The sequence below is a fragment of the Aedes albopictus genome, chromosome 2 (assembly GCF_035046485.1).
Source record: "Aedes albopictus strain Foshan chromosome 2, AalbF5, whole genome shotgun sequence".
NCBI lineage: Eukaryota > Metazoa > Arthropoda > Insecta > Diptera > Culicidae > Aedes > Aedes albopictus.
In genome coordinates this window covers 191,551,520-191,579,082 of record NC_085137.1, presented here as the reverse complement: position 1 = coordinate 191,579,082, position 27,563 = coordinate 191,551,520, and the positions used below count along the sequence as shown (strand labels likewise).

The 27,563-nt window shown below is 41.5% G+C and overlaps 1 protein-coding gene and 2 long non-coding RNA genes across 9 annotated transcripts in view; 1 reads left to right on the top strand and 2 right to left on the bottom strand.

Annotated features, from left to right (window-relative positions):
• The window catches only part of LOC134287851 (uncharacterized), a 171,083-nt gene that overhangs the window by 39,827 nt on the left and 103,693 nt on the right, over positions 1-27,563 (top strand). The gene's annotated exons all lie outside the window — the stretch shown is intronic.
• Positions 103-7,189, bottom strand: LOC134283936 (uncharacterized). 7 transcript variants are annotated; one of them, XM_062850892.1, is made up of 3 exons: positions 367-7,189; positions 233-299; positions 103-178 (listed from the first exon to the last, which is right to left on the bottom strand). In XM_062850892.1, exon 1 carries the CDS (start codon positions 7,112-7,114, stop codon positions 803-805), a length of 6,312 nt encoding a protein of 2,103 aa, XP_062706876.1. In that variant the 5' UTR covers positions 7,115-7,189; the 3' UTR covers positions 103-178; positions 233-299; positions 367-802. The 7 variants fall into 7 exon arrangements, with proteins under 7 accessions (XP_062706876.1, XP_062706872.1, XP_062706878.1 ...); XM_062850894.1 differs by having other exon boundaries at positions 108-299; positions 367-451; positions 513-7,189; XM_062850893.1 differs by having other exon boundaries at positions 108-451; positions 513-581; positions 643-7,189.
• Positions 7,206-7,999, bottom strand: LOC134287849 (uncharacterized). The gene is made up of 3 exons (XR_009997587.1): positions 7,456-7,999; positions 7,322-7,388; positions 7,206-7,267 (listed from the first exon to the last, which is right to left on the bottom strand). It is a non-coding gene; the product is annotated as an uncharacterized LOC134287849 (long non-coding RNA).

Below are 27,563 nucleotides of genomic sequence, written 5' to 3'. Positions count from 1 at the left end.
AATGTTCATAATGCAACTCATCATGTTCATGATTTTTTCAGCACTCTTCGTAAGTATCCAATTCGGCAAGCCTTCGTTGGATAAATGTACGACTCGTGCTGTGTTGGGCGGTAATAGACGAATAGTCAATTATGTGAATTTATTGGTGAGATGATACGAAGAATAAATTACAAAATTCCTACAAGAAAGCATAATTTTAGTAGGTGACAATAATAAATATGTTTCGTTTTACTTGTAGTAATTCGTTACCGCTCAACCGTTCTAGTTGATGCGTTGATTCTTCAACTTATAAATTCTTCCTGCAATAATTCGTGTTATATAACGGTTAAATAATGGTTTTTGATAAAACATAGTTAAGTTGCTCACCCTGTGACAAGTGTCGTAGTTCAATTTAGTGTTTAAGTGTATGTATCCTAGTTACTAGTTTTGAATGCACTTCCTTAAATTTATGCTATTAAAGAAAAAATATATGTAGATATAATCAAAGCATTTTGCCAAATAATCTGTCTCACCCTTATCTGTAATTTTATATATATCTACGAATTCATGTGTAGTACAATTCCAGTAAGCTACTTCAAAAACTGCAATAAGAAACAACTAGCATATAGATCACGAGTTTCACCATTTAGATGTTTAAATTACTTGCATGGTATCTAAACAGTTAGATAATAAGTAGCACTTGGAATTCATTTCATTAGAGCATAAGTAATTCACTTAATCCAAATTATTTTAATTTTAGCTTCTAGAGTGATCTGCATGTCATCACATTCACTTGCTTGTTCTGTGTCCCTATTGTTTCTACCTACGGGGTCTGACGTCTATCGTGCACGAAACAATCCCTTTGATGGCCGTCGGGTGTGGTCGAAACTGGGGCATCGGGGGCTCGACGGAGTGTCGACGTAGCGGAATCAACAGCGCCCCCCAGAATGCGCTCCTGGTCGTCTGGATGCGCATTTTCTTCGACGCCTACGTCAAGCACGGCGAGCTTAACTGTTGGTCGTTCGTATATGCCACTGGAAGTTTGCACTGTAGCGCTCCGTACTTGTCCATCTGTACTCTTCTTGATACCTATTACCCTCCCCTTAGGCCAGCAGTTCCGGGCAAGCTTAGGATCCACTATTATAACAATATCGTTGACCTTGATTGGCTTGGTTTCTGTAAACCATTTGGTTCGGCGGGTGATTGATGGCAGGTAATCCTGTAGCCAAAGCTTCCAAAAACGATTGGCCAAGATTTGGGAGAAATGCCAACTGCTCTTCAGTGTTCTAGGACTATCATCAAGCGGGACCCATGACCTCATCCCATTGCTTGACCCCAAAAGAAAATGGTTGGGCGTCAAGACTGGAGATTGATCATTATCGATAGGGATCGACGTCAACGGTCGAGAATTAATAATATTCTCAACCTCATTAAGCATGTTTTCCAGGACTTCGTGTGGCATACTTTCGCTAGGTTTGATCCGGTCTAAGTTCTGCTTAACCGTTCTGACCAAGCGTTCCCACGCTCCACCCATGTGTGGAGATGCGGGAGGGATGAACGTCCAGGTAGTATTCGAAGTGGTGAATTCCTTTGCCAGTCTCTCATTATCTAAGTTCTTCATTGCGGTCTCCAATTCTGAGCATGCTCCCTGAAAGTTCGTACCTCTGTCACTGTAAATAACAGCAGGTGTACCTCTTCTGGCCATAACGTTTCTTATAGCCATAATACAGGAATTGGTGGTCATGGAGTGCACAACTTGAAGATGGATAGCCCGCGTGGTAAGGCAAGTTGCTAGGAGGACCCACCGCTTTTCAGACCTGCGCCCAACACTGACTGATAAAGGCCCAAAATAATCGACACCCATATGGCTAAATGGAGGGCTGTAGGCGGCCAGACGAGCCACAGGCAAATTACCCATAATGGGTGCCAGAGGGCGTATGCGATCATTCTTGCACTGCTGGCAATCACGACGGATCTTGTTGAAGGTGGCCTTTAAACGTGATATGACGTACCGCTGTCGAAGCTCGTTGAGGACAGTGTTATGATTTTGGTGGTGATACATTCGATGATAATGACCCACTACCAGTCGGGTGACTTGATGATTCCTTGGAAGAATGATTGGGTTGACAGCATGTTGATCGACGAACGGACAGGCGGCGGTTCGGCCTCGCATACGGAGGACATCATGTTCATCGAGGAAGGGACAAAGCTGATATATTGGGCTACTCTTTGGTACCGACATCTCATTACCGTTTGATACGCGCTTATTTGTCAATACTGCTATTTCATCCGCGTATGCACAGCATTGTGCAAAACGGTACAAATATCTTTCTGCTCGTACTAGTTCGCAAGTCGTAAGTGATCCTTTGCTTCGCTGCTCAGCATCAGAAATTCTTACGTTGCTAATGAAGCGGAAAACTAATGCTACCCGTCGCACTAGAGGTGTCCACTGGGAAAAGTTTTCTGGATCTATAACAGGACCGGGCACTATAACGTGGACGAGTAGATGTGGACGAAGTTCCTCATTGGTCGCTTTTGGAGCCGCTAACTCTACCGGCCATTCGTTGATTGGTTTCTTCAAAAAATCAGGTCCAGTAAACCATCGACTAGTATTCCTCAAGTCAGGAACCCGCTTCCACTTCGTTCCTTCGTCGGCTACATTGGATTGGGTTCGGAGCCATTGCCATTCGTGCATTTCGGTAGTGTCAAGTATCTCGCTGATCCGGAAGGCTACAAATTGACTATACCGGCGATGGTCGCTATTAATCCAACTGATAACGTCGCTAGAGTCGGTCCAGAAGAAACGTCTGTCTACCTTTACAGTCAGCGATTTGAGTATACTGGTGGAAAATCGGGCTCCAATAACACAAGCTTGAAGTTCGGAACGGGGAATCGATAAGAATTTTAACGGAGCAACTCTGGTTTTAGATCCCACCAACGCAGTTTCAGTCAAGTTGCCTTGCTGAAATCGGAGGTACACTACCGCTGCAAATCCATTTTCACTCGCATCAACAAATACATGCATTTGCACCTCCATAGCACTTTCGATCGATATCGTTGACCTGTAGCACCGAGGAACTTCCACCTTTTCTACCTCAGGCAACACTTTCAGCCACTGCAACCACTTTTCAAATTGAATTTCCTCAATAGGATCGTCCCAGGTTACAGACGTTCTCCAGATCTCTTGCAAAATCACTTTAAGGAACATAAGGAAGTGACCTATGAGCCCCAATGGATCAAATATCATCATTAGGGTTCTCAACACTTCACGTTTGGTCGGAATTCGCATTCCTGATATCAACTCAGGATCATATCGTGGCGATACCTTAAAGGTGAAGCAATCCGTGTTTGTATTCCACCATAATCCAAGCACTTTCTCAGTCACACCTTCTTCGGCTATTGTTAGATCTTTTTCCTCCGTTTTCGGTTCGTCCAGCGCTTCTAGAAGAGTTGCAGAATTCGAAATCCAATTCCTCATTTCGAATCCGGCTGCTGCATGGATTTGTTTTACGTTGCTTGCTAAGGCAATGGCTTCTCCTTCAGTTTCGACACTCGAAAGCATGTCATCGACGTAATGTTGATCAACTATTGCCCGAACCGCCGTAGGAAGCTCGTGTTCAAATTGTTTGGCGTTGATGTTTTTAACATATTGGGCTATAGTCGGCGCACACGAAACTCCAAAAGGCAATACCAGCATTTCGAAGACTTGTGGACTTGTATCATGTTCGTTCTCTTTCCAGAAGAAGCGCAATCGAGTATCTTTGCTAAGCAATATTTGCAAGTACATTTCACGGATATCTCCGCATATTCCGATACGGAATTCTCGAAATTGAATGAGCACCGTAAGGAGAGACGTAAGGAGATCTGGACCTTTAAGAAGTAACGAATTGAGTGATATTCCATATGCACAGGCTGCTGCATCCCATACCAGCCTAACCTTATTCGGCTTGTTGGGATTCATAACTGGAAAGACCGGTAAGTACCACTCGCGAGCTGGACGAACGTTGAGTTCAGGTTCCGTCAGCTTTCGCACGTACCCTTTAGACACGTAATCTGCCATTTTTTGTTGGATAGTTGCCGATAGTTGCTTGTCCTGATTCATTCGTCTATCTAGACATTGCCATCGCTTGTATGCCATATCTTTGCTGTTTGGAAGACGTACGTTTTCATACTTCCAAAGTAGTCCCGCTTCATATCGTCCTGCTTTAGGTATGGTCTGCTTTTCCAGGAGTTCTACGGCACGTTGTTCTTCGGGCGATCGAAGAGTCTTGTTCGGAGTTAAAATCCCCAGGCTGTCAAGGTCAAAATAGGTTTTCATCGCAAGATGCAGGTTTTCATCGGTTTGTGGATTACAGTCACAAACTTTTATGGTGTGTACATTGACGTAATTTGAGCTTCGCCGCTTTTGGTTACAACTGCCATAGATTATCCATCCTAGTTGCGTTTTGACGGCGATGGGTTCGCGTGGTTTTCCTTCTCGACTTTTCAGCACATGTCCGAGATACGCATTATCCAGCCCGATAAGGATACGAGGACAGACATTGATGTAAGACTCCACTGGTAATCCGCTAAGGTAACTGAATCGTTCTTGTAGTTCAGAAAGCACCATGGTTTGCGGGCGTAGTTGTAGGTCGTGAATTGTCTGCACATTTGTCAACTGGTGTCGCCTAGAGTCGAATCCTACAGCAGATATCTCCACGGCAACCTTTCGAGATTCGTCTTCCACTCGGTTCGTGCCCCCCGTCCATTTAAGGCACAGGGATGACTTTGGGCCCCAAACTCCTATTTCGTCTGCGAGACTTTGTTCCATTAGTGTCAGCTCTGACCCGTCGTCTATGAACGCATAGGTTCGTATTACTTTTGAAGGTCCATGAATCAATACCGGTACAATTCTGAACAGTATCTCATTGGTTTGAGTCATGTGGATGTTGCAACTACCAAACGCGTCGGCAGGTGTTTCCGATGGTCCATTTGAAACATGCGATCTCTCATTGTGTAACAAGGGATGATGTAGAAAGGTGCATCCTCTGGTACCGCACGGTTTTTGCTGACGACACACTCCGTTATGTCTACGTAAGCATTTCCTGCATAGCTTCGCCTCTCTAACTACGTCCCATTTAGCGTCCAGAGTGAGTTCAGTAAATCGTTTGCATTTGGCCACTGATTGGCAGTCGTTTTTGCAAACGATACACTCTGGTAGTTCTACTAACGATGAACTTTGCGATCCTGGCCTGTCTGCTTGTAATGATCGCAGATTTGTACAGTCAGCGTCAGCATGCACGTTGATGAATCCATCGCTTTTTGTCCATCGGCTTCTGGCTGAGGTACTGGAAGTTTGCATTACGGTGCTGGCGTCTTCTGCGATTGCATATAACCAAGAACTGAAGTCCGTAAGGTTTGGCGCTGGGTTATTCCTGGAATGCTTCGCCCAATCCAATTTCAAACCGGGGGGAAGCCGATCGATCAGTTCAAACTTCAACGATGCATTGTATACGAAATCTTGAACGCCACACGCTTCGATGGTTGCGACCAAATTTTCTATGGTCAACGCAAAGTTGATCAAGGTGTCAAGTTTCTCCACTTGCGGTGCTGGCAGTGATCTGATCTTCCTAATCGACGCGTGCACAATCGCTTCGGGTCTACCATACAGCATTTTTAACGTAGACATCACACCGGCAACGTTAGTCGGATGAAGGAGCCGACATCGTACGGCTTCGAGGGCTTTGCCTTTTAAGCATTTTCGAATACGCAGCATGTTTTCCTCGTTAGAAAAACCACACATGTGTGTCGAAGAATTGTACGTCGAATAAAACAGAGGCCAATCCTCTGCATTCCCGCTGAATTCCGGAAGATCTTTGGGCACGACCTGCCGCGCCGCTAATTGACTCCGATTTAGAACGCATAAAGAATCTTCGTCTAGATGTTGGTCATGTTCTGGCTCGTCGATTAACGATGGGTAGCGTTCACGTCGTTGTATTCGATCTGACCCGGAACTAATATGCTGTTGATTTCTTATCTCTGACTGCGCAGGTTGCTGAAAATGAACTTTCGCTGCTGATGGGCACCCTAGAGTTCTTGTCGGGTAGGACTGCATCCGTGTTCCAGACCGCAGCTCGGACCGGGATATACTGAAAGTATCCATCATTCGGTGGGATTGCATATTGGTACCACGTGCCGCTGCCGAATCTGATCTTGGTGCTTGACGATTGATTTGACTCCGTGGCGTAGAGCGTTGATTTGGCGCAAACCCATGAAGCGTTTCATGGCCCGTATTTCCGCCGATAGCAGGATTTGGTCGCACATCCTCTTCGACAAGCCCAGAGTCGCCCTCACCACATTGATCCGTCTCTCTCAGCCAACCTTGAATTTTTACTATTTCGTTGGTGGCCATAGAATCATCGCTTGTTACCGTTCCAACGTCGTCGTCTTCTTCGTCCAGAATGCGATATTTTTCTTCTAAAAACCTTTTTTCCAGTTCCTTTAATTCTTCTAGTTTCTGTAGCCGACGATCGATTCTTCGCTGCTCACTTCGCTTGCTGCTCGTTTTTCCAAGAGACCTCTTAGAACTCAACTGATTGGACGATGGATCTTGATGTAGAATCTCACAATGCGCTGACGTCCCGTGCAGCTGTCTGCTTTCTTCCGCACACGCAGGGCAGACCCAGCTATAATCTGCTATACCACTAGTCACATCAACGCACGAAAAGTGATACCATAGACTGCAATTATCGCATTGCACCATCCTGCTATTGTCGCGATCGTTGCACATTTCGCAATGGCTAAATCTAGTGACTCTGACTCGTATACTGGACAATGTCGTACCGGCTGGAGCCGTCGATAATTGTTGAGGGTCGACAGGGACTGCAGCCCTTGGATTAGTTACTTGCTTTGGCTTGGTTCCCGTCGTACGATCCTCGGCGACGGCACCGACTGCATCATCTGCCTTGGGATTCAGGACCGTTTTTGTAGGCTGTAGAGCTGCTGCGCATTCTGCGCCAGTTACCTGATTCGCAGCATCCTTCGCTCCGCTTTTCGCTTTATCCACGATAGTAAGGCTGTCGATTCCGGTGACTACAGCTGCCTCAGTAGCCTGGCGTTCGGTTCTGTTTCCTGACTTCCCACTGGTAGTGCTCATGGTGTCCAGCTACCGATTAGCACCAGTCGTCTAATACTTGGCGTTCTTGGAAGATGCTTACAAGAATTTTGTAAGATGTTGGGCGGTAACAGACGAATAGTCAATTATGTGAATTTATTGGTGAGATGATACGAAGAATAAATTACAAAATTCCTACTAGAAAGCATAATTTTAGTAGGTGACAATAATAAATATGTTTCGTTTTACTTGTAGTAATTCGTTACCGCTCAACCGTTCTAGTTGATGCGTTGATTCTTCAACTTATAAATTCTTCCTGCAATAATTCGTGTTATATAACGGTTAAATAATGGTTTTTGATAAAACATAGTTAAGTTGCTCACCCTGTGACAAGTGTCGTAGTTCAATTTAGTGTTTAAGTGTATGTATCCTAGTTACTAGTTTTGAATGCACTTCCTTAAATTTATGCTATTAAAGAAAAAATATATGTAGATATAATCAAAGCATTTTGCCAAATAATCTGTCTCACCCTTATCTGTAATTTTATATATATCTACGAATTCATGTGTAGTACAATTCCAGTAAGCTACTTCAAAAACTGCAATAAGAAACAACTAGCATATAGATCACGAGTTTCACCATTTAGATGTTTAAATTACTTGCATGGTATCTAAACAGTTAGATAATAAGTAGCACTTGGAATTCATTTCATTAGAGCATAAGTAATTCACTTAATCCAAATTATTTTAATTTTAGCTTCTAGAGTGATCTGCATGTCATCACATTCACTTGCTTGTTCTGTGTCCCTATTGTTTCTACCTACGGGGTCTGACGTCTATCGTGCACGAAACAATCCCTTTGATGGCCGTCGGGTGTGGTCGAAACTGGGGCATCGGGGGCTCGACGGAGTGTCGACGTAGCGGAATCAACATGCTGAAAAAATCAACTTTTTGCAACTCGTCTCATAAATAACTATTATGCAATTCTGTATTATAATTTTTATTTTATATAACTTATTTCGGTATTATAATGGCCATTTTTTCCGAACTGGTTCATTATGCAACATAAATGAGTTGCATAATGAAAAATATTTGCATTGTGAAAAAAATATTGCATAAAATTTTGTATGGACCTCGTTGCAAAACTCGATTTTTTCACACGCTTCGTATTTATCCATTTATGTACGACTCGTGCTGAAAAAATCAACTTTTTGCAACTTGTTACATAAATAACTATTACTCTATTGATTTGAGAGATATAACAACCTTTCAGTGCAATTTAGCACAAACATTCAACAACCGTAAAACATTTGCTCATCGCATCAGCCTTCAATCCGCCACCACCTTCCTCTCACATTTAGCGTATCATCACATCATCCGACAACGAAGAGGATATGTGCCGAATGTTCGTCGCCAGAGCTTACTTTGGCTGGACCCAGCCCGGCCTTTACTGGCTGTTCGCTGCCTGGATCAGGCGAATGAATCATTAAACCGCCATCAGCAGCAGCAGCATCCCGGTACAGCCCATCTCCCATTCCAAAGCACTCGATCCCGGTCATCATCATTGTGCTGGTCGACCGAGAGCCACTTTTTCCATTGCAGCTGAAAGTGACTGTCTGTCCTCCGTTCCGTGTATGGCCCAACGGATTCACCGGAAAAGCTTGTTTGTGAGAGCGATGCAGCCAGCACACAGAGCAGCACAGCATCCCGTCCCGATGACTGCTGTTGTTAAAAGCTTGGCTGGGTCTGCCCTTTTGAAGTGACTGCATACAGACAGTAGTGCACTGTACAGGGTCATTCAATTAGAAACACTCGAGAGAGGAATAACAAATTAAAACAATCACGTGGCTCGCGTCGATTGAGTCCTCGAGGAGTGCTTTTCGGATCCATTAGGTTCAGGGCTTTTACGGCAAGTACACTCTTCGCCGCACCGGCCGTACTTGGCGACGAAACCGGACACGTAACGTGTCCAAAATTGTTCGTAAAAGTTCTATAAAAAGTGCAATTACTGATGACATTTTAAACGAAATTCGCACACCTATCTGTTTATAGGTAGTTACGTGGTTAGATTGTGAAGGTCGGCTTTTTTGTGTGGTCACATGACCAATAAGGCACGTTCACCGCATTAAGGTTGATTTGCGGGCGAAGCAAAACGTGTTCAAAGCCTAACCACACGCCACTGACTGGCTGACTGGCACGGATAATTTTTATTGAGCTGGTCAGTGCTCCGTGTTTTTTTTTTTTTTATTGTACGGTGAGTCGGAGAAGGTGACACACTCTGGCGACAGTAAAACGCTTAATGCACTTTATATCTTATGCCCACACGCAAACGATGTGAGATATTGTTTGCAAGTTTCTCACGGTGTTTCATGGAGTGGATGCAGGGCAAGTGGGTGGAGGTCAGGTCGACTGCGTTCATTCTCACTTCCTGTTGAACTCGGGTCAACGTGTATCTATTGTGTACAAAAGTGTGTCATGCGAACGAAGGCAATTAATTTGAGATCAGCTTTTACCGGAAGACAGGTTTGCGGTTGACATTGCATTGGAAGCATACCCGATCAGAAAGGCATAACAAAAATGTAACAAAATTATATCAACGGTTGATATATATATCAACGTTTGTTATATTTAGATATATTTGACAGAATTGATCTGAAAACCTGATATAATTATATCAGAATTATAACAAGATCAGTTATAATCAAAATAAATTCATGTTGATCATCTTTATATCAACATTATAACAAACTCAGTTATAGTTTTGAAAATGAAGTGTATGTCAAATGAATATGTTACAGGTGGTGTTTGGTGCGCAATTTCGCCGCTCTGTGGTGTACAGCCATACTCTTCACTCCCATACTAATTCTTCGTCTTGACGTAACGTCCCCACTGGGTCAAATCCAGCTTCTCAGCTTAAGTTATTAACTGAGAGCTGCCGCTGCCAATGACCATTTTGCATGTGTGCATCGTGCAGCAGGCACGAAGATACTCTATGCCCAAGGAAGGCAAGAAAATTTCCTTTATGCAAAGTTCCTGGACCCACCGGAAATCGAACTCTTCACACCCAGCGTGGTCTTGCTGGATACCCTACCCACGCCCTTACAGCTGTGGCTATATGGGCCAGCCACTACTCCTCACGGAGAACCAATGTTTACAGTTTTGCATGGCATTCATTGAACGATTAACATTTATACAAATTTCAAAATTACTCGTACGCTCCCATTTGACGACAAACATGCCTATAGGGGTTATCTGCAGATGAGAGACTCTCTTTAAGTCTCCTCTATTTTGATTACAACGTACTTGTATTTATGAATTTGGATTTTTCTCATGTCAGAAGGTAAAGCAACCCTTTTTTGATCTACACATAACAAATTGTAAAAATGTGACATCGTGATAATTTAATGAGAATCAGAACAAAGAGAGCCTCTCTTTTGCAGATTGGACCTTTAGGCATGTTTGTCGTCAATTTTTGTCAAATACCAACATGTTTTGGTATTCCAAGGTGATTTGTAAACCAAACGTGGTTCCCATGCCGAAATTATTGCAAAATATTCGCGTAAGTGGTTGCTCGAGCTGATTTTCGATCTATGTAAGTCTTAGTCACTCGTTGAGCGCCACGGATTTGGTCTATTAGGGTTACACATATATTAGTGCTAAAAAAATTAAGTGTGCTCCACTGATATTGGCTACCTTTATTCAGGACACGAGTGCTACTAGTAGTACTAGAGTATCTAGACACATCTCAAACAATTATATGCAGCTACAGAAGCGTTTAATATTAATTCCAATCTATATGATAAGTGAGGCATCAAAAGGGATTTGAAAAGGATGATTTTCATCGAAACTGTCAACATTCCTGTAATAAGTTTTAAGTGTCACAATCCTCCACTGATCATGTTTGAATGATTTCGTTTAACATCCACTTACAATTTGAGAGCGGTATTCAAATAGGATTAAAGCAATGATACAAAATCTCTACTGAAATCAAGCTGATGTAATAATTTTTGCAATCGTTTACCATTAGAAACTTTGATAGAGTAGTGTGCGGTGGTTCGGCAGCAGCAAAGCCATATTCGCATAAATGGGTGAGCTGGTTTCATGCTATTATTTTATCGTGAATGTTCGTTGTAAAATAACATGACTTAAATATATGCCATACAATTAACGTTCATAATAATTCAGTAGAAATACAGCTGCTGATCATCTGCAAACATGTAGATTAGCGTGGTTCAAAAAATCGTTTTTGCTCCACACCGCTTATTCGATTTGTAACCAGAATCTATGTCTCCTCCCAAAATTTGAGCTAATTTGGTTGAAAATTGAGACTGCACAAGCCCTTCAAAGTTTATATGGGAATTACTACGGGAAAACGACGTTTTTCATTCAATCGACCGTAACATTTTCCCAACTGTCTAAGATGATTAATTGAAACCTGATACTCATAGACAACTTTATTAGCTACAACTTTGCCGAAGACCGCTTTGAAATCGGACGGCTAATTAATTAGTTATCGATTTTCATCGAACTGGAGAAACTTTAACAGTGATCCTCCAGCTTCCCAGCAGGCAACATTGCTGCTGTATATGGGTCCAAAGATAGAACACAGAAATCATGGCTACTATGTTTCACTGCTAATTGCAGTGATGCCCATCAAATAGTTCAATCAGGGCGTCGCAACTGGTGATTTTTACGTGACTCCAATTTCATCATATTTCAACGACCCTGTTCCCCCAGTAAGCGGTGTGGAGCAAAAACGATTTTTTGAGCTAATATAGATATTACATACTTTCAAAGATGCTGGAAGGCCGTTGGCACATAAGGCTTACAGCAATGGTTCTGAAACCGATCCTTGTAGCACTCCCGATGGAATACCGATCGGGCTAGAATGATTTGCTTTAACTTCCTCTATTTGAAAGCGGTTATTCAAATAGGATTTACTCAGTGACACAGAATCTCAACGGAAATCAAATAGATGTGATAATCTCTGCAGCAGTTCAAAATGAGAAACCCTGTTAAAAGCTTTTGAAAAACCAATCAATAGCAGAATATTATCGATATGTTGATGGACATCGTCATGCATATTGAGCAAATGCCAAGGCAAATACCGAAGTTCGAAGTTGGAATACTTAGTATTTAGTGAAGTACCTAGTAGCTTGGAATACTTGAGGAAATTGCTTGTTGTGAGTATTTTTGCTGAAAATAAAAACATTATATGAGATCACGAGGCAAAGCAAAACTCACAAAGTTGCTTTAGTATGTCAATTCTTGTACCATATAATGTTTAAATTGGGCTTTAAACACTCCAGGAATGCATACTAACGCCACGAAGTGATGTAATTTCCAATCACAAGACTACTGCATATCTTTGCTAGGCAGGAACTTCCTTTAAGGTGAGAAACATTAGATAATTATCTCGCTAGCGCCAAGAAAAGGTGAAATTGTATACAGTTATGTTCCGACTTTATCACCCCCTCCACGCGTCAGACCTTCATTTTTTATTAATGCCCTGTTACATTTTAGGGAAAATCTCCTCCCTCTTCTTCAGGATGAAGTTTGTATGCGTGCTTTCCAACGTTCAAAATATTGAAAACGCATATAGATTTTTACAGTGTTTGAAAACATTTATGGAAAGGGGGAGATAAAATCGGAATATTACTGTACCACTCTTTTCAATGTCTTGAGAGCCATTGACTATCTTTACCACTTTAAAGAAGATACGACATTTATTTCTGGTTTGAATCACGAGACAAAACATGCTAAAATGCAGAGCACATTCTTGAGTTACAATTGTAACTAAATTATATCCACTTTTGTTATTATATCCTAAGATGACGTAATTGCGATCAATTGTATCAAGAATACTTTTATGTGACGTCATAGTTTCCCTCGCCTGTGCGTTGGACAAACAAGTCTATTTATAGACCAGCCACCAAAACGAAGAACCACTTGATCTTAAACCTCCCCTCACTTCAAGTGCTGCAATGGCCTCATGGATAAAGGCGCCGGATTGTAGTTGAAGGCTGGCGTCCTTGGTTCGATTCCCGTCTGGGTGTGGGTTTTTTACATACTAAGTGGGGCAAGTTTTTTATACAAAAAACTTTTCGCTAAAAATAAATAACACTCTTAATAAAAATTAACCAAAAAATGAGTTAAAATTTACCCAACTCAATTTTTACCCAATATATTTATATCTAATTTATAACAACATGTGTTATAATTTTTCGATCATTCCAAGATTTATTATATCTCACGTTGTTATAAATTTGTTAAAATTGTATCAAGACCTGTTATAATTATGTTATGGCTAGAGCAATTTTTGTTATAATTTTTGTTATTTTAACACCTAACCGGCGAATTTTATAACTCATTCTGTTATGAAAATTTTTTGAAATAAATAACTCAATCGGTTATAATTTTGTTATGCCTTTCTGATCGGGTAGGGAAGAGTTTTGTTGAATCTGAGAGTTGGTACAGATAAGGAGTTTGAAACGATTTAATAGTAATATTTAAAAGGTGGATGCAGCACTATGACGAACACCTGAGTGATTCGTCGAACTGGTTCACAAAACCCAATCAATTCAACCATTGATATGACAGGACGTTTTGTTTGCTCCGAAACATAGATCTTAAGTTTTACAAGCGTAACGTTCGTTCTGGTTAGTAAATATTAATTCCGGTACACGTTAAAAGGGATTTATTAGTCTAAGCTGCATGGATTTTATGTCATACTCGACGCTCGAATATACGTAGAAATATGGAAGAATAGACAATAATATCTAGAAACTTTAGCGACCTCATTTTGGTGAACATACAATCATAATTGCGATACAATATGTATATAATGCTATGCTCAAAAAAAAAGGTCAATGGACCAATGGACGTCTTGAATACTGAAAACCTGCAAAATGGGCTAGTGCTGTCACGGTGACATTATGACAAGTTATTCATGGTATCCAATTTTTGGCACCCCCTAAATTGGTACGCTCCCATTTACGTAATAAAAAAAATAAAATACGTACTATTTTTTTTTTCAACTGCATTTCCAGTTAAAATGGAGTGCAATCGGTCTTAGTTTTGAGGGCCCATATAGCCGAGGCGGTAAACGCACGGGTATTCAGCATGAGCATGCTGAGGGTGACGGGTTCGACTCCCGGTCGGTCCAGGATCTTTTCGTAAAGGAAATTTCCTTGACTTCCTTGGGCATAGAGTATCTTTGTGCCTGCCACACGATATACACATGCAAAATGGTCATTGGCAGAGGAAGCTCTCAGTTAATAACTGTGGAAGTGCTCATAGAACACTAAGCTGAGAAGCAGGCTTTGTCCCAGTGAGGACGTTACGCCAAGAAGAGGAGGACGGTCTTAGTTTTTCTCATCATAAAGTATGATAAATTTTCTGAAAAAGAAACAACTGCTACGATTTTGTTCGATTTTTTTTTCAACAAAACTATAACAATAATGTCTGAACATTTAAAGATTCAAAAAAAAAAATTAGCGATTACTGATAAAAAAAATTGAGAAAAGTATAACCCAAAACATGTGGCAATTTATCAGTTAAATGCAGAAAACAATACAAGAACTTTTAGAGCAAATGGCAAATTAATGTGTAGTTCTGATCATTGAAACAGAAAAAAAAAACTGATCACCTTCCATGAAGAAATCAACGTCTCTCTATGGCTCAAAACTCGTTTTACAATTTCACATCAAAACAAACAAGTGTTGGCACCTGATTTAGAGGTCGCCTTTAATATGATTAAAACACATTATTACAATCTTCTCTGTTCCCAAATTTCTAAAAACCTCCGTGGAGGAATATTTAACAGAAATCCAGAATGGAAGATTATTTAAGGAAATCCGGAGTACTGAGGAGTTTCTGGATATATTTATAAAAAGAAAGTGGAAAAATCATAAGTAATCCATGGAGCATATTGTAAAAGAGGCCCATATATAGGCGGATTTTTTAAAGAAAATTCCAGATAAATAAGGGTTAAGTACTTTTCTTTTTATTTCCACCAAGAATTTGTATCCTTTGACAAATACGTATTTCGACCTCAACTGTAAGGTCATCTTTAGAATATGAAGCCGAGTGAAATTTTTAGCAAGATTCCTGGCAAGCCCCTACAAAAATCTCAAAGGAGTTTTCTTTAATAATTCTCAGAGAAATCAGTGGAAGAATATATGGAAAAAATATCAGGATAAATCATTAAAAAGATTCTAAGAAAAAAATATTGAAAAAGTTCTGAAAGAATTCCAGAAGAAATTCAGATAAATAGTTTTGGAGACATTTGTGGGAGTTAAAAGCAAAGGGTTGTAATTGGCAAAACCCTCTTTCCAGTAAATGAAGTTGAAAAGTTTTGACAAATTTCCTATCCCATACAAAATGTATGGAGATTCGAATTCAACCCAATGTTCTCCGATTTATTGTATTTTTTCAATCATTATAGAAACAAGCTTAAAAAGGTGCCTTCTTCTTCTACTTCTTCTTCTTCTTCTTCTTATTCTTCTTTATGGATCGACGTTCGCATTGGAATTTGGCCTGTCTATCTTCAACTTAGTGTTCTTGGAGCACTTCCACTGCTATTAACCTTCCGTAACTTGCGCGGTTGACTACCTGCGTCAGCACCACGCTAATGCTGAGTACAAAAAGCGAGATTTTTTCAACGTGTTGTGCAAAATACAACAGCGCGATCGTTCGAGGGTTACTTGAAGGGCCTTCTTTGCCTGCCATTGCATGAATTTGTACATTTATGATATACTAGCTGTACCCGGCAAACTTTGTCTTGCCTACTGCGTTTTTTGACGTTTCAAGTTTCTGTCCAAGACCAAGTCCCCGGTCACAAAACGTATGGAAGATCGACTTTCAAAAACTCTCAATATCTTCATGTCTTTTGCCTCATAAACCTTCCTTGGGTGAAAACTAACAGAACAAAACCAAGATGACTCAAATCCGACGTTCCGTTTGCGAGTTATGCGCGGTCCCACGTATGCCACTGCATTTTATATATATACTAGCTGTCCCCGGCAAACTTTGTCTTGCCTACTGCGTTTTTGACGTTTCAAGTCCCTAGCCAAGCGCCCAAGTCCTCTTTCAAAATGTATGAAAACCCGATTTTCAAAAACTCTCAATTTCCCCATGTTTTTGGCCTCATAAACCTTCCTTGGGTGAAAACTAACAGATTAAAACTTAGACGACCCAAATCGGACCATCCGTACGCAAGTTATGCGCGGTCCCACGTATGCCACTGCATTTTTATATATATAGATAGATGCTCAGCTTTATATTGACAAAATGGTCTCTTACACCCTTAGCAGCTAGGTCCCTCATTTCTGAAAGTATGAATGTATGGACAATATTCTTGAGGAAATAAGAAAATTATGGAAGAATATCATGCGAAATTATAAAAGCATTCATATACATACATACATTTATTTGTTCAACATCATTAAGACAAGACATAATCAAAAATAGTAGAGTAAAGTGAAGCAAAAGTTCGAGTGGGGCAAGAGTTTCTTTTGAAGTTTTCGAGCGCAATTCAAATTATTTCTTTCGGGTGTCAAGGTTGTTCGAAACCTTTTTGAAAAAGAATCTTTCATTCCAAAAATTATGAAAATTGATCAATGTTTCGAAAAGTTATGACAAAATGTTGATTTTTGATCAAAAAAATGTAATTTGTGATGGTCCTTCCAACGCATGGATTGGAATTGTAATGAAATTGAACTCGGTCTTTTATTTTGGAGCGTAACTAGGTATATTTTGAAGATGCTTTAGCATGTATAACTTTTTGCAAAAAAGATTTGGAAATCATATTTTACCCATAGTGGGGCAAAAGTTCGAATTGTGGGGCAAAAGCTTTGCAGGGTTGTTGTCCGGCATTCTTGCAACATGCCCTGTCCAACGTATCCTTCCGGCTTTGGCCACCTTCTGGATGCTGGGTTCGCCGTAAAGTGCAGCGAGCTCGTGGTTCATCCTTCTCCGCCACACATCGTTCTCCTGCACACCGCCGAAGATCGTCCTTAGCACGCGTCGCTCGAAAACTCCGAGTGCTTGCAGGTCCTCCTCGAGCATGGTCCATGTCTCGTGCCCGTAGAGGATTACCGGTCTTATTAGCGTTTTGTACATGGTGCATTTGGTGCGTGGGTGAATCTTTTTCGACCGCAGTTTCTTCTGGAGCCCGTAGTAGGCCCGACTTCCGCTGATGATGCGCCTCCGAATTTCTCGGCTCACGTTGTTGTCAGCCGTCAGTAAGAATCCGAGGTAGACGAATTCCTCCACCACCTCGAAAGTATCCCCGTCTATCGTAACATTACTACCCAGACGGATCCGGTCGTTTTCGGTTCCGCCTACCAGCATGTACTTTGTTTTTGAGGCATTCACCACCAGTCCGACCTTTGCTGCTTCGCGTTTCAGGCGGGTGTACAGCTCTGCCATTGTTCCAAATGTTCTAGCGATAATGTCCATGTCGTCCGCAAAGCACACAAATTGACCGGATTTTGTGAAAATCGTTCCGCGGCTGTTGAGCCCGGCTCGTCGCATCACACCTTCCAGCGCGATGTTGAAGAGTAGACATGAGAGTCCGTCACCTTGTCGCAGTCCCCGGCGAGATACGAATGAACTGGATAGTTCACCCGAAACTCTTACGCAGTTTTGCACACCGTCCATCGTTGCTTTAATCAGTCTAGTCAGCTTCCCAGGAAAGCCGTTTTCGTCCATGATTCTCCATAGCTCTGCGCGGTCGATATTATCGTATGCCGCTTTGAAGTCGATGAACAGGTGGTGCGTTGGGACCTGGTATTCACGGCATTTCTGGAAAACTTGCCGTACGGTAAAGATCTGGTCCGTTGTCGACCGGCCGTCGATGAGGCCGGCTTGATAACTTCCCACGAACTCATTTGTTTTAGGTGACAGACGACGGAAGATGATCTGGGATAGCACTTTGTAGGCAGCATTCAAAATAGTGATCGCCCTGAAGTTCTCACATTCCAAATGGTCGCCTTTCTTGTAAATGGGGCAGATTACCTCTTCCTTCCACTCCTCCGGTAGCTGTTCGGTTTCCCAGATCCTGACTATTAGCCGATGCAGACAGGTGGCCAACTTTTCTGGGCCCATCTTGATGAGTTCAGCTGCGATACCATCCTTACCAGCTGCTTTGTTGGTTTTGAGCTGGTGCATGGCATCCTTAACTTCCCTCAGCGTGGGAGTTGGTTCATTTCCGTCCTCCGCTGCACTGGCGTCGTCGTTCCTTCCGTTGCCGTGGGCTCCCGTGCCTACGTTCTCCACGCCGTTCAGGTGCTTCCATCTTTCGATCACCTCACGTCCGTCCGTCAAGAGGCCTCCGTCTTTATCCCTGCATATTTCGGCTCGCGGCACGAAGCCGTTGCGGGATGCGTTGAGCTTCTGCACTATGGGCCAGAAATCAAAATTTCGTGACAAAATTCAAAAAAGTTGTTTTTTTTAGATAAATCAATTTTTATATATGTATGATTGTTTGGGCTATGCTTGATTGTATACCGACTCATTTTTTTTATTTGTAACAAAATTGTATCGTTTTTTGTATGGAGAAATTTCTTGTAAGCGAAAATTCTCGATTTTAACCAATATTAAGAAAAATGTAAATTGTGGTGCAAAATGTGCCCCACAAAAATAACACCTACATTTCCTAACAGCAAATTCAGTACATTTTGCAGATTTGATGCACAAATTGCGATATCTTTAAGTTTAAAGTAAAATTTTATTTACTCAAATGTTACGGTTTATTTGCCAATTTGTTCAAAAAGTAGTAGTATTCGACCGTATTCGACATGCAACCGATCTAGAAAGCTAGTTGAGACTCTTATTTTTCGGGTGCTATCGGACCAGTGTAGGATTAACTTAAGTTAAAATACACAATAATAAAAATTAAAAAAAAAATGCTACCGGACTTTTTTGCGGGAATTTGCGAGAAACCAAAATAGAATGATTTTAGTGCATGCGTTAATTTTACAATGTTTTACGCTGTGCTTCAATAACCATCCACTCTAAGATAGAGTTTTATCATAACGACGCAATCTCTTTATGGCTTGCAAAACAATACACATAGCAACAAACTATTATTATTCTGGAAGGTTTCGTTTCAAGTAAGACTGTGAGTGTAGGCGTTCAAATCAATACCACACACTTACTCAAAGTGCAAAGTTTCAGTACAGCAATCCGTGTGGTCAATTATGATTTTTAATAAGCTCAATTTATGTAGAGATGTATAAGTTTTTGGTGAAAAAATTCTCTGCTTTGGTGTTTCAGATGTCTGCCCGAGCAGAAGGGAATAACAACAGCATAAGGAGCTGTGTTATTTGAACAAAATAACTGAATAATAAAATCGATTATTTCTAAGTTATTACCATAACATATTGTGTTATAAACTTGTCTGTCATAAGCGGCAAAATAACAAATTCCATAACAAAAATATGTTCCTAGGAAACCATTTCAATAACTTGTTTTGTGAGTTTCAATAACAACTTAATAACAGTGAATTCGGAAAATATTTCAATAACAAATTTTGGTATTAATATGTTATTGATAATAATCGGAGAGCAGAATTTGCTATGACATCAAACTCGTTACTAAATAAGTTATAATACTTATTGTATAAAATTATTCGCTTTGTCTCACAAGCCCGCCAATAATATGAGGTTCATCACTCTGACGTAAGAAATATTTTCAAATGATCGAAAGATACTATATACAGCTTTTAATTCATTCTAAGAGATTTGAAGTCACAAGATAACCGAACTTAAGTAATTTCTATATTATCAAATACGACAAGCTTCGATTTCCACCTGTAATTTATAAACTGTTCTACTTTAATTGTTTTCGGAGCACGGTTTTGAAATCAGCACGTGTACCGTCGATGGGGGTGACAATGGGTCTGGGGGGTGAGATTGGGTCAAAACGGAGAAACATAAAATTTGAAATAGCTCATTATTTATCGCCAATTTATATTGAAAACTTTATATTATTTCAAACAGAAGATGTTTTCACACGTCATGATGTAGAATAAGATGTTTAGCAATAATCGTTTTTTGTTGAAGTTGTGGCTAAACTTATATGATGAAACTACTAGTAAATCACTCTGGAAAAATTTCTCCTTCGTAATGTTTCACACAAGTACCTAATTGTAAATTTTCTTATAAGTGGTTAGCTGTAGGTATTACCTGGTTGAGACAACGAAAAAAGCGGGCTGTCAATGCACTTTTTATTTAAAAGTTCAATATTTTCGACCTTTTGTCTAAATATTAAGAATGGGGGTGAGATTGGGTCAAGCAAGTTATCGAGTGCACATAACCTTAACTAAAAATTCAACTTGTTATCCAGTCCCCATTTGACGTTAGAGTGGTTCCATGTTTACGGTATCTCCATAAAAGCACGATTTTTTCGAAAATATGTATGTCGAGGAAGTGTCAAGCGAGTGTGTTCATACGTTTAGTGCCTAAAATCATTTATAACAATAAATCCATGCGTTTGGACAGCTCCTCTGATCATCAGCTACTCTTTGATGTACTGCAATATCGTAAGCTCACAAAGTAGACTTGACAGCGTTTTTCTTCTCCACTCCTTTTTATATTTTAAGGAAATATCGTGAAACTACCAGATGGTAGTGGCATCCAGGAAATACCGGTTCCATAAAACCGGTAACATGACACAATATCAGAAGACGAACGAACATCGAAAAATATCAATTTTTTTCAATAACTCTTTCAATGCACCCCTCCCTCATTGTTATCCCCCCACCCCACCCCTCCTCTCATGGAGGTTGAAACTTTAAATAAGGATGATTATGGTGGCTGAAAATGCTGATACAACATACAAACCTTATTTTATTAAATTTCAACCATGTTTTCGATTGTGTTAGCCCTTTTAGGTGGATTAATCATATTTTAAAAATACCTATGTTTTTATTCGTCATGGTTACATTGTATTTTAAGTAGGTTTACTAGATATGATCAATAAAATTAACTTGTAACGTAAGTTAGGCGACTTCAAATACTTTGACCCATTCTCACCCCCTCTAAGGGGTGAGATTGGGTCAATTTTCAATCATTTGTAGTTTAGTAGACAACGCATATAATGTGATACTTTCTCGCTAAACTATCATTACTATATGGAAGAGTATACATACCAAATAAAAAGTTATTCCGACTTTAACTGCATTTGTTATTTAACAAACAATCTTTGAGTATCCTTTTTTGACCCATTCTCACCCCCAACGACGGTACTTGAAAAAGTTTGATCGTCGATAGCAATTTGTGACTTTTGTTTTGTTTTTTTTTAGAATGCTCAACAGCTTTGCAGAAAATTTTTGGGATATTGGAATAATTGTACAGATTATTACAATTTTTCTGGAAACTTTGTTTTAATTCCTCTGATTTTTCCCTGGATTCAAGAATTATGTCGAATATTCCTCCTGGTCTACAAGGATTCCTCCAAAAAAATTTCTATAATTTTCAGAGGAATCTGATGATTCCTACAGGACTTTCACCAGAATTTTTTGCAATATTTTTTTTTCTAAAATTCCTCTTTTTATTTCTCTAAGGATTCCGCCAAAATTCCTTATATGTTTATCAAGTGACTTTGTCATGAATTTCTTCTAGAAATTCGTCGACAGATTTGACCATAAACTTTTCCTTAAATGACTCCAAAAATCTTCCAGAAATTTCTCCGGATGTTCTTCTACGGAACTTTCATGGATTTTCAAAGAATCCTCTAGAAATTCCTCAAGAATACTGCATAAAATCCCTTAAAGGATTTCTTCAGAATTTCCTATGGTCATTAGTCCTGAAGTTCATCTTAAGATTTCTCTGAAAATTTCTTCGAGGATTTCACGAGGAGTTTTTCCGAAAGATTCTCCAGGAGTTTTTCAAAAGATTCTGCCAAGAATTCTAAAAATTGCTCAGAAGAATTACCTTCGAAATTTCTAAGAAAATTACGCGAGGAGTTCTCTTGAAGACTTCTTCAGGGATTTATAGAAATTTCCTCCAGAACTTCCAAGTGCTTATCCGAAAATTATTAAAGGAATTCTTAAAAGAGTTTTGGGCGCAGTTTGACCATCACCAGATAGTGGTCGGAGTCGATGTTGGCCCCACGATAGGTCCTGACGTCGATAATTTCGGAGAAGTGCCATCCGTCAATCAGAACGTGGTCGATTTGAGATTCCGTCTGCTGTGGTGATCTTCAGGTGTTACGATAAGGGAGGCTGTGATGGAAAAAGGTGCTACGTATGGCCATATTTTTGGAGGCGGCGAAATCTATGAATTGTAGGCCGTTTCGTTCGTCTGCTGATGGGCGCTGAACTTACCAATCGTCGATCTGAATTCCTCCTGGCCTACCTGAGCGTTCAAAACTCCTATGATGATCTTGACGTCGTTGCTTGGAAAGCGATCGTACTCGCGTTCGAGCTGCGCGTAAAATGCGTCCTTGTCATCATCAGTACTTCCGGAGAGTGGGCTGTGCACATTTATTATGCTGAAGTTGAAGAATCGGCCCTTAATCCTCAACCTGCACATTCTTTCATCGATCGGCCACCAACCGATCACGCGCCTCTGCATATCACCCATCACGATAAAAGCTGTTCCCAGCTCGCGTGTGTTGCCGCAGCTCTGGTAGATGGTATGATTACCTCTAATCTAAACGTTCGCACCATGAATCCTGTATAACACACCTCCTGCAGCGCTACTATGCCGAACCCGCGGTCCTTCAGTAGATCGGCGAGTATGCGGGTGCTCCCAATGAAGTTGAGAGATCGGCAGTTCCACGTGCCGAGTTTCCAATCGCAAGTCCTTTTTTTCGCTGGGTTCGTTGCCGTTGGTCTCGGTTCGTATTATTCTGTTGCTGATTTTCTGTTACAATGGTTTTTTACGGCTGGCTCGTAGGGCTTGACACCAACCCCCTACTTTCCGGAGGACCATAGATAGTGCACAGTTGGGCTTGCTTAATAATAATAATTAGCATATTGGTAAGCAGATTTGCTATAAATTCTATCTGGATTTCAAACAATGCACCCTACAGAAATGCCGTCTTTGTTTCTCCTTTTCCATTGTTGTTTTCTTTTTTGTCAAATTTATTCTGCTTTTGTTCTTGAGGAAATAGTTCCATTGAGCCATCCTCCAATAATATTTTACCCCTGGAGAGACCACTGGTGCAACAAAAACCTTTGCACAGTTGCTTTTTCACACCAAGATTAACTGCAAACAATGCCTCAGAGCGCAACCAGTTGACCTCTTCCCGGGGGTGAATCTTCGTCACGAAAAGTGCTGCTCGCTTGATATCTGAACACTAGCGAACCTGGTGGTGGAAGTCAAGCTTTACTCCACAGCGAGCATAGGGAGGCGGCGTAGCACGCTCTGATGTTTTTTTTATTTCTCCATGTAAAATCATTCCAATCTAGTTTTCCAAGTGACAATTTTATGTCTTCCACCTCGAAACTTCAAATTTGTTGGAAGATACATGTCTGTTCTGTGCCTCTTCCCTAGCTGCATCAATCCACCTTCTGGATCACAAAGCTTTTTTTTTCTCCCTATGGGTATCATGTTGGCCTTTATTGGATCAAGCGCTATGTGTTAAAAGCTTCACCCCCCGCTGGCAATTTCGTTCCCATCATCTCTATCCACTATCACCGTCGTCGTCGACTTGATGTATGTTCGTCATCCTTGCCAACACGTTTGTGTGTGTGTAGTGCATGCATGTATGTGTGCACGTGTTGTTATTTTGTGCTGCTCCTGAGTTAGCCGGAAGCCCCCCAAGGCAGTCATCTCTCATGGGACGACCGAGAGCAGTGGTGGAAGTTACTAAAGCAATATTGTGCTTTATGATTCGTTTGGTTCGTAGGTAACGCTGGTGAGTCCGGCCTAAAACGTATCAAGGCTTGATTATACTTAAACTTACATGATTTGAGTCTTGTGATATGTCATGAAAGTTTGCAATCCTGGACAATTGCCAGTCTTCGCCTTCACCAGGTCATCATTGGGGATCTAGTTGTGAAGTCCTCATTTCCCAGATTACATTTATACTACCGCAAATCTGCCGCTGAAGTAATCAACCCCATTGGCGCAATTTATCCCGATACCCCCGTTGAAGCTGCTTCCCTGCCACACATGTAAGCTGGTTAGTTGGAGTCGAGACGAAGGAGAGATTTATAAACGACCTTCTTGACGGCGGCGCTTCCACCTATGTATACCGACTAGGGATTGCTTAGAGCAACATACATCTTGCAAGGGATGCAGGAATAACGAAGCACAAGCAAAGGATGGAATTTCTTAACTCGCTCGAAGAAATCCTTGCAAGACCCAGAATAACGCTGATGCTGGATGCAACGGGTGGGTGGTAGAAGAAAAATCGCCAACACAGCACACAATACGCTTAATGGAAAGAAACCCCATTAGTGGGAAGCCTCTTGCTCCAACCGGAAGATATGTTCCCAAACCCAAATGCTGCTGCCGTTGTTCAGCAGCCGGAGATCGTTATGTTTTTCTTTAATTGTGATAAATCGAGCACCGAGCTGTCGTTGTTGCTTTCTACCACGAAGCGCGTTTGCTAAATGTCAGATGTTTGGCGTTTTTCATCATTACCGACCGTCGTCGTCGAGTAACGAAGGAACCGAAGCGGGCCAAACATGGTCAGATTTATGATTGCTTCCGGCTCTAGACAAGCGGATGGTTTTCATGGCTACGGCGCACTTGAGCTGAAACGGAAGTTATGGATTTCGGGTGGGATGTTACTTGGAATGTGATTTGTGTGATAAACAACTTAATGACGGCCCAGGACTAATGGGTTGGCGAAAGTGATTAACGGATTTCTGGTAAAAGAGATTGGATTGCCGGCATGTTGTTGATGATATGGATTCCATTAACGAAATCAGCAGTCCTTGATTATGAAGTTGATGGACGTTAGCGGAAAACCTAGAAAACAGCTTTAAATGATGAGATGCTACAATATGAGCATCAGCTTTTGATTTTCTTGGTAGTTGAAGGCCTCCTTACAACTTACTCCTTAGGTATTCATTTTCTCTGCTGATCTGATACCTAGGAGGTGGATCTTCGGGTTATGTGGAGGACGACCCATACAACGTGCCCACACATCACTTGTTCATCGATTTCAAATTGGCGTATGATACAATCGATCGAGAACAGCTATGGCAGATTATGCACGAATACGGATTCCCGGATAAACTGATACGGTTGATCAAGGCGACGATGGATCGAGTGATGTGCGTAGTTCGAGTATCAGGGACACTCTAGAGTCCCTTCGAATCTCGCAGAGGGTTACGGCAAGGTGATGGTCTTTTGTGCTTACTGTTCAACATTGCGTTAGAGGGTGCAATAAGGAGCGTGTTGATAAACACGAGTGGAACGATTTTCACAAAGTTCGTTCAGCTGCTTGGTTCCGCTGATGATATTGATATTATTGCTCGTAAATTTGAGACGATGGCGAAAACGTATATCCGACTAAAGAGTGAAGCCAGACGAATTGGATTAGTCATTAATGTGTCGAAGACAAAGTACATGATGGCAAAGGGCTCCAGGGAGGAATCAGCGCGCCCGCCACCCGACATTGATGAAATCGAGGCGGTTGAAGAATTCGTGTACTTGGGCTCACTGGTGACCGCCGACAATGACACCAGCAGAGAAATTCAGAGGCGCATTGTGTCAGGAAATCGTTCTTACTTTGGACTCCGCAGAACTCTACGATCGAATAAAGTTCGCCGTAACACGAAGTTAACCATCTACAAAACGTTGATTAGACCGGTCGTCCTCTATGGGCACGAAACATGGACCCTACGTGCAGAGGACCAACGCGCCCTTGGAGTTTTCGAACGGAAGGTGCTGCGTACCATCTACGGCGGAGTGCAGATGGAAGACGGGACTTGGAGAAGGCGAATGAACCACGAGCTTTATCAGCTGCTGGGAGAACCAACCATCGTCCAAACCACGAAAATCGGGAGGCTACGGTGGGCGGGTCACGTCATCAGGTTGTCGGATAGCAACCCGACTAAAATGGTTCTCGAGAGTCATCCGACCGGTACAAGAACACGTGGAGCGCAGAGTGTGGAACTGGAGACAAACAACCATGGACCGAGTGGAATGGAGACGGCTACAATGTACAGCAGAGGCCACCCCGGCCTTAGCCTGATCGGTAAGTAAGGTAAGGAGGTCGACCCACCAAAACCTCACTCTCTCTCTTCCTTACCTTCGCAGTACGTTAGGGATGACTTGAAAAGGAGGGCGGGACCGTACATGAGTGAGTACTCTCTATTGGTAAGCGTTCCACCCGCTACCGCCTTGAGTAGCCCTCTTTCCCCTGGAAGATTGGGCATAGGTTTTACTATCGCCTCCCCTTTGGACTCAAGCTCCCGGAAAGGAGGCGGGCCAACCCAACTTGCTGTTGGTCGGCCCGCCATTTTCTCTGTAGTTCAAGTACGATTCGGGAGCCCGTACACATTCTTTCAACAATGTTGTCCGGAGTGATATTTCTACCGCATATCTCTAGCATACTCGACCTTTGCTCCACGAAATGTGTGTATTCAAAGAGCACATGCTCCGCGGTCTCGTCGCAATCTGCGTATTCCGCACATGCAAGGAAGCTTGCATGTCCGAATCTGAATGAATGTGACTTCGATTACCACAGCAACTGTGGTGGAGTTTTGCAATGGTTTGGGTTCAGCTTCCTGCAGGAGTTTTTCCTTAGAATAATTTGCAGAACTCCTTCAGAAGTATCTCATAAAATTATTTTAGGGATTTCTTTAACCCTAAAAGGGATACCTTCATGGCCTCAGTTTCGTCACCTCGCTGAGTGTGTTCCATCAAAGACGAGCTCGGAAAGGCGCCTGGGGTCCAATGGACCCCAGGTATCCCTTTTAGGGTTAAATATATCTCAGGAAATTGCTTTGGTATTCCCTCAAGATTCCTAGGAATTCCAGCTTCAGGGATTTTAGTCCAAAATTTTTTCAAGAATTTCTTTAATGAATCTCCATAGGTTTTTCTTCTTCTTGGCGTAACGCTTCCACTGGGATAAAGCCTGCTTATCAAGGGTATTCAACGCCTTTACGGCTGTGGCTATTGGGGTCCCATCTCCTTAGCTTTCTTCTAGAGTTCTTTCAGGGATTCCTTCAGAAAATCCCTGAAGAATTTTTCAGAAATTCAAAAATTCCTCCAGCAATTTATTGTGCAATTTCTGGAAGAATTGCTGAAACAAAAACCTCAGGAATAATCATTGATGGAAACTAAGGAGATATTTCTGACGGAACCACAGGAGCAACTTCATAAAGAACCTTTATAGAAATTGCTGCAGGAATCTCTGAAGGAATTGCTCAAGGAATTCTTGGAGGACCTCTTGGAGCAATTTTCGCATGATTTTTTTAAATGAGAAGTTTATGATAAACAAAATGGATGAAGTTTTGAAGAAATCCCTTGCTAAAATTTGTGAGGAAATTCATACTGAATCCCTGATAAAACCTTTGAAAG